General features: G+C 36.9%; 1 protein-coding gene across 1 annotated transcript; it reads right to left on the bottom strand.

Annotated features, from left to right (window-relative positions):
* Positions 1 to 7,561: 7,561 nt before the first annotated feature.
* Positions 7,562 to 13,001, bottom strand: LOC106051807 (peptidoglycan-recognition protein SC2-like). The gene is made up of 4 exons (XM_013207011.2): positions 12,849 to 13,001; positions 11,896 to 12,081; positions 10,830 to 10,943; positions 7,562 to 7,795 (listed from the first exon to the last, which is right to left on the bottom strand). Exons 1-4 carry the CDS (start codon positions 12,901 to 12,903, stop codon positions 7,596 to 7,598), a joined length of 555 nt encoding a protein of 184 aa, XP_013062465.2. The 5' UTR covers positions 12,904 to 13,001; the 3' UTR covers positions 7,562 to 7,595.
* Positions 13,002 to 14,102: the final 1,101 nt, after the last annotated feature.

The following is a 14,102-nucleotide window of genomic DNA, read 5'->3' as shown; positions in this document are numbered from 1 at the left end:
CGGGCGTTCATGCCAATCGCAGCACATTTATTGTTTTTTTTTTTTTGCTTAACCAAAGTTAAACATGGCATGAACAAACAAAACAATGTGTAGCTACTGATCCTGACAATAGGTTTTAAATAACATAACTTATCACCAGTTCCTAACTCCTGTACATCGGCCGCTCCTAAAAGAGAGCTATTTATAGTTTTATACAGCTGAACATCTCTTATACACTACGTGTATTTTTTATTTTAAAATAAAATTTCTGTCACATTTTTTCATTAATTTTGAACTATTAAAACTAAACTTCTTCTTATTCTGTTTTTTATTACAAAGCTTATATCCACTCATTCGGTCTGGTAAAATGTTTTTAAAAGTTATTTCTCCCACACTCAAAAATATTATTCCTCGTACCCTGAGGTATCACGCCAATCTCGGATTAAGCATAAATTTCGCGCAATTATTTCTTTTACCTGATAACTAAGACTAAGACTGCTTTATTGATCCTTACGGAAATTTGTTGTGATTACAAGGACTCTTTTCTCATATAAAGACAACACAACAGAAAAATACACATAAATACAACAGAAAACATAAAGAGTTCATTCAGCGACTACATACAGGTATCTTGGTGCATTTCATGTTCCCTGGTCAATGAGTGGCGGTGATAGAGTCTGACCGAGTGAGGTACGAGCGAGTTTTTGTACCGCTCCGTTCTTGTTTTGATTGACAGCAGTCGCCCACTTCGCGACGACCTGATGTAGTTCTGATGGAGCGGGTGGCCGTTGTCTTCCATGATTTTTTCGATTTTTCTTAGGCACTTTTGTTCAAAAAGTTCCTTTAAATGTGGTAATGTTGTGAGTGTAATTTTTGATGCTTTTTTAATAATGTTTTCTAGACGTCGCAACAGTTTAAATGAGGCGTTGCCTTGCCAACAGGTTATTCCGTATGTTAGCAGATTTTGTATAGTCGCGCCGTAAAAAGTCTCAAGGATCTTCTTGTTTAGTTTAAAGCTATTGAGTTTGTATAGAAAAAGGAGTCGCTGGGCTGTTTTCTTTGTCAGAGTTCCAAGGTGGTCTTCCCATGAAAGCTTGTTGTTGATGATAACGACTAGATATTTATATGCGTTTACTTGTTCTATAGATGTAGTGTTTATTTGGAGTTCACGTATAGTTTGTTTTATCTTTCTAAAATCTATTATAAGTTCTTTAATTTTTGTTACATTCAGTTCTAGAAAGTTGTCTGTGCACCAGTTTGTAAACTCTTCTATCGAGCTTCGATACTGAGTTTCGTCTCCTGAAATAAGACCGACTATGGCAGCATCATCAGCGAATTTAATGAGTTTAACTGAGTCATAGATGCTTCTTATGTCATTAGTGTAAAGAGTGTATCGTACAGGAGAAAGTACACAACCTTGTGGAGCACCCGTACATAGTACTCGAGTTGACGATTTGGTGTTGTTGACTTTAACATACTGGGGCCGTTGGGTTAAAAAGTTTAGAACCCATGCTTGTAAGTAAGGGCTTACATTTAAGTTACCGAGTTTGTTTATCATTAGATGTGGCTGTATGGTAATGAAAGCCGAGGAGAAATCTACGAAGAGGACTCGTGCATATGTTTTGGGTATATCGAGATGCTTATAAAGCTGGTCCAAAAGCAATAGAATAGCATCCTCAGTTCCTCTAGCTGCTTTGTATGCAAATTGGTGAGGGTCTAGGCTGTTACTGACTTTTGCTACAAGTTTTTTAAGCATACATTTTTCAAAACATTTTATAACAATAGGTGTTAGTGCTACTGGGAAATCATTTAAGCAATCTATTTTTGGTTTCTTTGGCACTGGTATGATCTCTGAAGTTTTCCAGATGTGTGGAATTACGCACGTTTGCAATGAGTGGTTAAAGATGTGACAGAAGATAGAAGAGATTTGCTCCGCACATAGCTTGATCAGCTCGCTACTAATTTTGTCTGGTCCAGAAGCTTTTGTTACGTCTACTCTTTTAAATAACAAGGTTACAATCAATAAAAAAAATTATCCCATTAATTAATAAACTATTGGTAATTAATTATTTAGTTTGGTATCTTGAACAAGGGAAAGAAATCGTACTTGACAGATGTGTTGGTATAAGTTTAATTAGTCCCCTTGTATAATCTTAAGCCCTGAGTGAACATTTTATGCATTTAAAAAACATTCCTTGAGATATCACTTTTTTTTCTCTCCCCCCCCCCTTCCCAACTGGTCCAGACAAGTGACAGGATCATAGCGAGAAAGGTCAACAAAAACAATTGGTAAAAATATTTGTATCGCACAGTTTTATATGTCGAGGTCAGTTACAGGTGTTAGTAACTACATGACAGATCCAAACTAATTCATACAATTACACTTAATATAAGCTTTGTTTTTTTAAAAAGTATTCTGTTTTTCTTGTTTCACTTCGGAGTCGTCTCCAGATTGTTGTCACTCTGTGCGGCACACACACACACACACACACACACTGTGTGCTCTCCTAGAGACATTACAGCTACAAAACACATTACACACATCATTATGCGAAATAAACTCACACGCAAAATGGTAATAAAAACTTACAAACACACACACGATTTTTCTACAAAATACACACACACACAAACACACATCTCCATTGGCCCCATTCAGTCGTAGAACGACTATGGTTCATCTCAGAGCGGTGAGATGAAAGCCTGGGTATTGTTTATGGTCGGAACGATGTCGCCCACAGTGGCCCACACAGCAGTCCCCCCCCCCCTCTCCGCGCAGCTGATGTGACCAAAGGAACGTTTGGGATCAGTAGCGCCGCAGGATCTGCCAGGCTGTAGCACGGTGTGCCACAAACACAAACACACAAATATTACAATAAAACACACACAATTTTACTACCAAACACTCATACTCAAAATGTTACAATAAAATACACACCATTTACTACAAAACACATCCACAAAATGTTACTTTAAAACACACATATATGTTACTGCAAGAACTCACATATACAATGCTATACGAAACACTTACATATAATGTTACTACAAAACACATATGCGCAAACTTTACAGCACATACAAATGTTTACCGCAACATACACACACAAACACTTTGTCTAAATGTAAAATAAAAAGCACCTATCTAGTTTGAAATGACTTGCGTGAAGTGTGCAAAACTATTTAGGTCGTGACTGGAAGTAGTCTTATCTGTTTGAGTTCAATCAGAATACTTAATGATAGCTTTTATTTAGTGTAGGCTATTTATTTAAAAACACCACACAAAAAATACAATAGATTATTTAAACTCAAAGTGATTTGGTGTCCAAGTGGTCAAACACTGGCACGCCTAGAGTCTAGACAAAAGACAAGAACAAGCTGTTTTCCGGACAGAAAAATAATGCACTTTCCATATTGCCACACTACGCATTATCAGAGGAGAATCCATTTAAGGGCACTCCCCTCTCTACATGACCTTTTTTGAGTTTGAGAAAGTCTTCAACAGTATTGGCAGAGACATAATTAGGAGGCTGATGAAATACAGAGTTCAACCAAAGTTCAGCAACATCATTAAAATGCAACGGCTACTACTTTCTTTTCTAAAAGCGAAAAATCTAAATTTTTGAAATCACTTATGCAAACAGTTATTTCATAAAATACGCCACTTTTACAACTATTCACAATTAATAGTTACAAAAACACGGGAGTTTAAACCCCCGTTCAGAGGGGTTTCTTGCTAAAAAATAACTCTTCAATATAAATAAAAAGCAAATTCTTTGAGCGTAGCGAAGCCAATGGGGGGTTTTGAGTTTAAACCCCCCTCCTTCCAGAACGGCTTTTTTTAAAGTCTAAAAACCCCTCCAGATAGTTTTGAGTTTAAAATCCCCATACAGAGAGTTTTAGGTTGAAAACCTCTCCATTCAATATTATTCTAAAGCAAACTACAGTCACCAAATTCTATGACTGTAGCTAAACGGGGTTTTGAATTTTAAAAAAACTCCAGAGATTTTTTAGTTAAAACCCCCCAACAGATGATTTTGACGATAGAATTTCCCTTTTCAATATAAAATCTAAAGCAAACTACAGTCGCCTAATTCCAAGAGCGTAGCCAAGAAAGGTTACACATTTCGACCAGTGGCTGGGCTCCATTAATATAGGGCAGTGAATAGTCATCTGCCGAAATTAAAAAACACTAAATGTGGCTCAACAAAGATGGCTAAGACAGATTTTAGTAGTCAGCTATAGAGATCGGATCTAAATCAAGGAAATCCTATGCCGAACTGTGAGTCGACCCCTTAGTAAGGTTGTAAAAGAGCGACGCATGAGGTTTGCGGGACATGTTCTCCGACAAAATGAATTACGCATAAGAAGAGTTGCGAAGACATTCTAGTACAACTTGGCGCCACACATTCATGGAGGTCCTCAGAGCAGGTGAGAAGAGGCTTCAGACATTACCAGTGACAGATTTTATGGAAACAGCTTGACGGCAAATGCGCCGAACGGCGCGGGAAGGTCTAAGTCAGTCAGAATTACACATTAGGTTTTTGAAATAAGACTTTTTAATAGCAGGAAAATGCACTGTAGATACCTCAGAATATGCATTTTGTTGCCTTTAATACCAGAAATAGTGATTGGCAGGCGGGGCTAGAGCTCCCCCAGACCCCTTGCTAGTAATGGCGGGGAATCAACAATTTTTCCACTAATTCCGGGAAGAACGTATTCTAGGGCACAATAAACGTCTTCCGAAAGAATGAAGGGTCAGAATGTCATAAAGATTATGTACACACACACATAAATACATATTCATAATTTTTTTACGCAGGGGGGGGTCAGGGGGAAAGAAACAAATCCACCCCCTAACCCCCCCCCGAAAAAAATGGCTACTCCCATGTCTCCACTGTATCTAATGTAGATAGCAGTGAAGGTTTTTCACTAGACAATGTTGAATACATATTTAACAGAAAGTATTCGAAAATAAAGTAGCTAAAACATATTCACTTATAGTTAGAAAATTGGAACATCTAAAAACTCAATGTACAGTTGTAAGTTTTGGATTCTTATATTTAGATGTTTATTCATTTTTCAAATTAAAATTACTTCTGTTAGTCCTTTGCATGGACGTAGCCAGAGGGGGGGGGGAGGTCGAGGTTCAAATAAAAAAACTTAAATATTCCAAACCCCCCCCCCCCCCCATCCCTAAACACACTCTCGTGTAGCTTCCGATAAATAAATAGTAGAATAGTAAATACAAGCATTGGCGCTACTAGGGGATGCGGGGGGGGGGGGATTGGTGGCCGCACTGGGTGACACCCACCAGTCAATGAATTCCATGATATATGTATATGTAGATATATGTATTTATAGATATGTATTACAAAACAATTTTTCATAAAAAATTAAAACAAAATGTAAAGTAAACAATAAAATGTTTTCAAACTTTCGATCAAACTTACAGTCACGCTGGCAGAACTTGAGTTGCACATTTTTAAAAAAGGTTTTAACTTGTAAAACGTTTGACTGGGGATCGCTTGGCACCATGCTCAATTCCAATAGAAGAAATTGTATAGAATATATTTTATTTTTCTTTAAATGAATTCTATTAGAACTCAGTGCACTAGAGACTATGAACCCTTGTTAAATCTCTCGTGTTAATAAAAACATTTTTTTTTACTAGCCCATTGTGACTTGATGGAATTTGTTTCCTTTGACGTTATATGAATGAATTCTTTAAAGATAATGCTTAAAAAAAACTCGGCGCACCAATGTCTACGAACCCTCGATCAAGACGTCCGGGGACAAGTTTGGGTGCAGTGGATGACCAGAGACTTTCTGTGTGTCTTGTCCTGCTCTTGAGTACTCCACAGCACTGTGCTGGTACTTGCCATTCTGTCCGATTAGTCTAGTTTTGTGACGTTACGCACAGGCCGCCAAGTCCAGACTTCACATGCTAGGTTTGAAAGAACCTCAGTGTACTGAGTGCCATGGACACGTCAGATACCCTCTACCTGGTTTAGCCGGCCAGTCAAAGCCCGTTTCTGGGGTGTGGCCGCTGCGCATGCAACAGCTTCTGGGAGCCACAGGTGAGAGTTGGGTACCGAGTGGGGACCAAGAGTGAGCCAAGCTACTCTCAAAGAGAGGGTACGACTGCCTGTCCACTAGAGGTGCTACCTCTCTTAGATACCCCATACACCCTCGATAACTGGCTCGTATTGACGAAGACATTTTTTAGTCTAAATAAGCCTTGTGACGTAGTGGATTTTTTTTCCTCTACGTCATATGGAATGAATTCTTCAAATGAAATGCTAAAACAACTCGGCATATTAATGTTCATTAAACCTCGTTATTTGAAAAGGCATGATAGCTAGATTTAGATCTAATCTAGATTTTTTTACAGTATATCTAGATTTTTTAAACTAGATCTGGATTTATATTCTAATTAAAATCTTTGTAGAATCTAGATCTAGAATTTCTAGGTCTAGTTTAGACTTATATAGACTAGATCAAGATATAGAATTTCAATTTCTAGACTTAAAGTGTAGATTTTGATTTCCAAACATCTAGATTAATATTGCAATGTTCTAATATACTGAAACTAATCTACTATTTTTAAATGCAATGTTGCATTCCGTCTATTGATAGATTATCTAGGATTTCGTTTCATAAATCTAATCTAAATTACATCTAAATTATTCCAAATTTATATTATAGATCTAGATCTAGTAGATGTAGATATTAAGAGTGCTAAATCAGAAGTTTAGTTTATGTAGACCTACATCCTTATTCTAGTTCCGTTTAAATCAAAATGCCAATAACTCTGTTGATAAATGTGCTGAGACATCGAAGTACAAGAACGATATATCTGTTATTTTCTTTTTCTTTTCAATTACAAATCAATGCTGAAAGATTATCTAAAATCCTGGCTACGCCAATGTATAGCACCTTTTTCATTCTCCGCTTTTCGTTAGTGTTTTGATACGCCAGACTCCCAGACTCGATAAAACGTTTTGACATATTTACCAATAGGAAATAACAAGGTTCTTCTTCTAACAAAGGTAGTTAAACAAGTAGATCTTAACATTCGCATATAAACCTTCAGTTATAGTAGACTCTTAGAACTAGTAGACTCTTAGAGCTAGTAGACTCTTAGAACTAGGCTAGTAGACAGATCTCGATCCAAGTTGCGCATTGTTTTATCTAAAAATTTGTTCTTATGCGAAGCCCCCCACCAATACGCAGCCCTTGGCGGCTGCCTAGTTTACCCATGCCTAAGACCAGCCCTGCTCCAGATAACAGGTAATACCATCTCCTCCTTATGAGCATGTATCACACTCGTGGAGCTGGAGAGATGAGATGTAGATTATCTGATCTAGAAAATGATATATCTCAAGATATATTTTGTTTTGTACAGTTTCATCGATTAAGCCCTTATTTTTGTTTTAGAAGTGAGAGATAGTAAAATAGATAGATAAAGAGAGAGAGAGAGAGAGAAAAGAGATGAGAGAGAGAGAGTCGGAAAAAAACAGAGCAAGCGGGTTACTAATATATTTTTTTTTTACATAAAGAAAAAACATACACTTTAGTCTTTGTTCTTGTTTCTTATATTTATTCTGTCCTTGTTAATAATGTGGCCAGGTCTTGATGTGATGCCAGAAGGCCGTGCCCGGGCATTCAGTGCTGCCCATGTCACGGTGACCCCTCAGGACGTAGTTATGCTCAATGTGCCCCTCGGCCACTCCGCAGGCTATCAAGTCTTTCACAGCTTGCTGGGCGGCAGCAGTGGGAAGGTGGTTGGTGAAGGTGCCAATGAAACAGAAACCTGCAATAGTTTTTATTTGTGGATTATTTTCTTTACATTATATATATTTATTTTTTTATTAGTGATTCTCTTTTTTGCGGCCCCTAAGGGAGAAATCTGCTTTGAGTTTTGTGTAGTCTGTCTGTCCGTCCATAATTCCGTCTCTGTAACATGTAGATGTCAACAACAAAAAACTATAGAATAAAATTTAATCCGATTGCTTTTTATAGGGCAGATTGTAAAGTTCTGGTGCAATGGCTAGTTTATATCTACGGTACGGAAAGCAAACTGTTTAAATTTCAAAATTAAATATTTAAGGAGGTTTTTTTTACATAAAGTTATACAATTTTTAAAATATTTACTATTAATAGAAATGTAAAAAAAACAAGGTTACAAAGACAGTTTGTGTGGAAACACAAACTTAAAATCGGCCCCCGAAGTGGTCCACCCAGGCAGGCTTCAATATTTTCAGAAAGAACATCCAAATGAAATTATATCAAAGACAAATGAGAGATAAGAATGGAGAAAGAAGGTTGACAGATCTTGTGTAGTGCCCCAATGGTGCTGCAGATCAAGGGATGGGTGCAAGTGAATGCAAGGTTAGATGTGAACCTGGCCTAATTAGTTCCCGCTTCAGACCTTGTGGTCTATAGGGCAGATGATGTAAAGTTCATCTGTTTTTGTGGCCTACGGTTAACGAGGATGTCATGTAGCCAGCACAACGACCAACCGTCTTTGCTTTTCCCCAACTAATGTCAGGTACCCATTAGAGATGGGTAGACTCAGAGGCGCCCAAGGATTCCGAAGTTGATAATCCCAGTCTTCGTACCCGGGACCCTCGGTTCGGAAGCTAAGCGCATTACCGAGCCTCTCCTGGTCTTCACTTAATGTAATTGTTTTAAAAACACTTGTTCCTTTATTTGAATTCTTAAATACCGTACCTTATAAAAAATTGTTTAAGAAAATGAAGTTTATAAGATTACTATTCGTTTTAAATTAGGTTTAACTTTTAATGCATACTAATTAGCTTTTTCTCTTTAAAAAACTGCTTGCATAACTGATTTTAAAAATTAGATTTTTCGCTTTTAGGAAAAAAAAAAGTAGCCGTTGCATCAGAACTTTGAATGGTCTAAAATATTGTGATGTCGGATTTTCAATATCTTTTCTAGTTTACGAGATCTAAACGGGACGGACGGACAGACGGACAGGCGGACAGAAATTTCGCACAAAACTAATAGCGTCTTTTCCCCTTTCGGGGGCCGCTAAAAAGCAGTGGAGGCTATGTTACCTCTGTAATGTCTTTTGGGTATTGTCGTATCACATTTATACAAAAGGTTTTGTTATTTTTCTACTAATCTTATATTATTTATGTGACTTTATCAAGTGTTTTCTGTTATACAAGGTACTATCACTTTATCAAGTGTTTTCTGTTATACAAGGTACTATCACTTTATCAAGTGTTTTCTGTTATACAAGGTACTATCACTTTATCAAGTGTTTTCTGTTATACAAGCTACTATCACTTTATCAAGTGTTTTCTGTTATACAAGGTACTATCACTTTATCAAGTGTTTTCTGTTATACAAGGTACTATCACTTTATCAAGTGTTTTCTGTTATACAAGGTACTATCACTTTATCAAGTGTTTTCTGTTATACAAGCTACTATCACTTTATCAAGTGTTTTCTGTTATACAAGCTACTATCACTTTATCAAGTGTTTTCTGTTATACAAGGTACTATCACTTTATCAAGTGTTTTCTGTTATACAAGGTACTATCACTTTATCAAGTGTTTTCTGTTATACAAGGTACTATCACTTTATCAAGTGTTTTCTGTTATACAAGCTACTATCACTTTATCAAGTGTTTTCTGTTATACAAGCTACTATCACTTTATCAAGTGTTTTCTGTTATACAAGCTACTATCACTTTATCAAGTGTTTTCTGTTATACAAGCTACTATCACTTTATCAAGTGTTTTCTGTTATACAAGCTACTATCACTTTATCAAGTGTTTTCTGTTATACAAGGTACTATCACTTTATCAAGTGTTTTCTGTTATACAAGCTACTATCACTTTATCAAGTGTTTTCTGTTATACAAGCTACTATCACTTTATCAAGTGTTTTCTGTTATACAAGCTACTATCACTTTATCAAGTGTTTTCTGTTATACAAGCTACTATCACTTTATCAAGTGTTTTCTGTTATACAAGCTACTATCACTTTATCAAGTGTTTTCTGTTATACAAGGTACTATCACTTTATCAAGTGTTTTCTGTTATACAAGCTACTATCAGGTTCTATCAATTTACGGAATACGTTTTGTTTTGTAGCAAAAACAACATTTTGGCATGCATGCTATTTAATTTGAAAAAAGATTTAATAAGCATTACTTGTGCTTCTTTACGTTGACACGGCCTTCAATGAGTGGTCATTTATCTACTTAGTTATCTCATCATCTTATACATCCGTTATCCCAGGCTCACACCATATCCTCATAATTATCAGTTCATTGAATATGCATGAACATTAACAATGTAATATTAATAATACTAAAAATATTATTCCTCCTACTCTGAGGTATCACGCCGTCTTGCGGCCCAACCATACAATCATATCGGCGACACTTTGGGCACGCACACGTCCGTTTGATATGGACGGAGGTAGACTTGTGGTTGTTGATAGTTTCACGCTGTCAGGCGGCCCAACCATACAATCATATCGGCGATACTTTGGGCACACTCGTCCGCCTGATATGGACGGAGGTAGGCTTGTGGTTGTTGATAGTCAGTTGTTCCTAGCTTCTAATATTCGTGATGAAAATATTGAAAGCTGCCCATGCTACCTGTCCAAACGGATCACTTCGAGGACCGCTTCTGAGTTTGTGTAATCTTGTTGGCTCCATTAATGTAACACTTTTACAACCAGTAGACTGTTTGGGAATCCTAGCCCAAAAACAAATGTGGCTGGTGAGTATTTTGTCTTTAAACTGATTTTAATGTGAACAAAGCTATTAAAAGTGAAATAGTAAGCACCCCCCCCCCTTGCTTACCGTTGCCTACACTGTTATAGTTCAGAGTATGAGCACCAACCACGTTCCAGCCTCGAGCTTCAAAGATGGAGCCATCACCGCCTATAACAAATGTATATCCGATGTCAGGCCAACCTGCATGGAAACAAACAACAATCGTGGACACGTTAATGACATTGCTAAGGAGTTTCTCCGCGTAAACCTTTTTATTTGTTGAATAGCTTTGTGAGCCTCAGTTCAAGTCATTTATAAAACTTGTCATTTCATATGTAAGCATTGTTTTCATTTCGTTTATGCACGTAACGATTCTTGATAAGGTTTCAATATGCCTATCCCTGACGAATCATGCCAATATAATCTTATCTTCCATGAAAATGTACATGTGGCATACAATAATAGCGGCACTATGGGACCAAGGTTATTAAGGAAAGATGGTAAGTAAAACATGGTGAAACAAACCAATTTCTCGACTGGGTCTGTTTATGTTTCGCCATTGTTTCCTCTACTTCTTCTCTTAATAACCTTGGTCCCTTAGAGCTTCTATTATTAGATGTTACCAGTCATTTGTATTCATAATTTGTTATATTACTAAAAGCTTCAAACTAATATGTTTCATAAAAATAGCAAGTAAAAGTATACACTGAGACATTGCTGATAGACGTGGTAGTAGCATCCAAATAATGATTATTAGTTTTGGTTTATTCTAGCTTCCATCTACTTATTCCATAGAGGTCGATAAATTAATTATAACATACCTCTATTAATAATGTGGTTAATGTTATACACATAATTATAGCGAAATACCTAGTATCTACAAGGAAATATAAATACCCTAACTAAACATGCTTTGTCCCAATATTCATACATAAACTTCAACACATGCCCGTAAAAATTTTAACATATAACTTGCGTCTATGTGGAAATACCAGCATATCCAAAGTATCTGTAAAAATGTTAACATACAACTTGTGTCTATGTGGAAATACCAACTTACCCCTAATTTCCATATGGAAAAGACAACATACCACTAGTGTCTATGTAAAATTACCAGCATACATCTGGTGTCTATTTGGAAATGCCAACATACCCCTAGTGTCCATGTGGTAATTCTGAAAAGCTTTCACTTGAGCCTGGCACGTAGCTCTGTCGTGGCACTCTGGTCCAGCTGAATGGTGGATAAAGGCATAATGAACCGGATGCCCTATGTGTACAGGAGCGCTGGTTGGGTGCCGGGCGCCCCATTGAGCTCTAGTTATGATATGAGGGCAGGCACCTGTATATGAGAAAAGAATGAGCCTTACTTAATATAAATTCTCTATGCGGCATAAAAAAAAATAACATAAGGTTTTTTAAAAAAAAGCCTAAAAATAGAAAACTCAGTTATCCTACAGATTTACCTCATCTACTGTCATCAAATGAGTCATTGGTTTTGTTTTGGTTTTGTTTTGGTTTTGTTTTGGTTTTGTTTTGGTTTTGTTTTGGTTTTGTTTTGGTTTTGTTTTGGTTTTGTTTTGGTTTTGTTTTGGTTTTGTTTTGGTTTTGTTTTGGTTTTGTTTTGGTTTTGTTTTGGTTTTGTTTTGGGTTTTGTTTTGGTAGTTTTGACGTAGTTTTAAAGCTTGCCAACCAGGGAGATTTACGGCAGTGCAAACAGTACATCTGCCCAGGGCCGTCTGCCTAGGGCCTTACATTTAAAGAGTGGCCTCCACAGACTAAAAATGTATTAACCTTCAAAAAGCATGCATATTGAAATACATACATATATTAAACCTAAATAAATAGCAGCAGCAGGGACCAAGTTTTTAAGAGAGAAAGTAGTGAAAGTGTATGTATCACATTTGTTTCAGCTTCAAGTCTATATTGAAATAAACTAGGACAGCCAGGTTAAATGCTTATGTACTTCAGTGAATCATTACCACAGCATTTAGTCAAAGTATTTTCATTAAAATGTAAGCAGGGATGGAGACCATGCCAAGGCCTTCACTATTTCCGATTGTTTTGAAAACACAAAAGAATGATATTCTTTGATTCTAAAGCACTTACCCAACACCAGGCTCAGCTGGCGACACACAAAAACAACCAGAAGTTCTCCCACCATTTTAGACACAGAGCTTATGAAATACAGCAGACTAAGTTAATGTAAACCAAAGTTCATCTAATGACACAGAGAAAAAAAAAAACAAGGCTGTATTTATGATGAAAGTATTTTGGAGATATAGATTCTCTATACATTCAGCTCGGTGTCTGAAAATGAGAACAGAGATTAATTGTATTGCTGCTTTTAATTTGAAGAATTTTATTTAGTGGCTTGATTACGTAAGACATCCATTCAATTAAAATTTATCAAGTTAATCATTTTCATCAATGTTTTGAAAATATCTCGTGACATTTTTTTATGAATATTTCATGAAGTATTTGGGAAGTGTGGTCGAGAGGCCAAGTACTCTTATACTTGTCTTGGCTTGGCTACCTATGAAGGGGGCTCGAGGTTCGACACCCGACTCGAGCAGAGTTGTGTTTACTGAGTGCCTAAAAGCAGCACGGAAAACTTCTTCCAGATGCCCCCCTCCCCCCACTGGTCCACAACTGAGATTGGACCATAGCGCTCTGAGCATGCTATAAGCATGAAAGTAGCGCTATATAAAAGCTATTATTATTATTATTATTTTTATTAAGTATTTCTTGTTCGCACTAAAGCTGAGATCTGCTAATAATCTATTAACAAAACACAAAGGTCCTTTAACTGTAGCTAGTAAACATTGAAATAGTTGACTCTCTCAAGCACTCGGTAACATAAGTTCGTTCTTTCTCTCGGTAACATAAGTTCGTTCTTTCTCTCGGTCACATAAGTTCGTTCTTTCTCTCGGTAATATAAGTTCGTTCTTTCTCTCGGTAACATAAGTTCGTTCTTTCTCTCGGTCACATAAGTTCGTTCTTTCTCTCGGTCACATAAGTTCGTTCTTTCTCTCGGTAATATAAGTTCGTTCTTTCTCTCGGTCACATAAGTTCGTTCTTTCTCTCGGTCACATAAGTTCGTTCTTTCTCTCGGTAACATAAGTTCGTTCTTTCTCTCGGTCACATAAGTTCGTTCTTTCTCTCGGTCACATAAGTTCGTTCTTTCTCTCGGTAACATAAGTTCGTTCTTTCTCTCGGTCACATAAGTTCGTTCTTTCTCTCGGTCACATAAGTTCGTTCTTTCTCTCGGTCACATAAGTTCGTTCTTTCTCTCGGTAACATAAGTTCGTTCTTTCTCTCGGTCACATAAGTTCGTTCTTTCTCTCGGTAACATAAGTTCGT

The sequence above is a fragment of the Biomphalaria glabrata genome, chromosome 4 (genome assembly GCF_947242115.1).
Source record: "Biomphalaria glabrata chromosome 4, xgBioGlab47.1, whole genome shotgun sequence".
NCBI lineage: Eukaryota > Metazoa > Mollusca > Gastropoda > Planorbidae > Biomphalaria > Biomphalaria glabrata.
This window is presented reverse-complemented; position numbering and strand designations above follow the sequence as displayed.

Bases quoted from the DNA above. Each gene is read 5' to 3' on its own strand.
- LOC106051807 (XM_013207011.2), bottom strand. From the start codon at position 12,903: ATGGTGGGAGAACTTCTGGTTGTTTTTGTGTGTCGCCAGCTGAGCCTG. The intron at 12,082-12,848 runs GTAAGTGCTTTA...TCTCATATACAG, and splicing joins CCAGCTGAGCCTGGTGTTGG to GTGCCTGCCCTCATATCATA. The intron at 7,796-10,829 runs GTAAGCAAGGGG...AAACTATTGCAG, and splicing joins CTATAACAGTGTAGGCAACG to GTTTCTGTTTCATTGGCACC.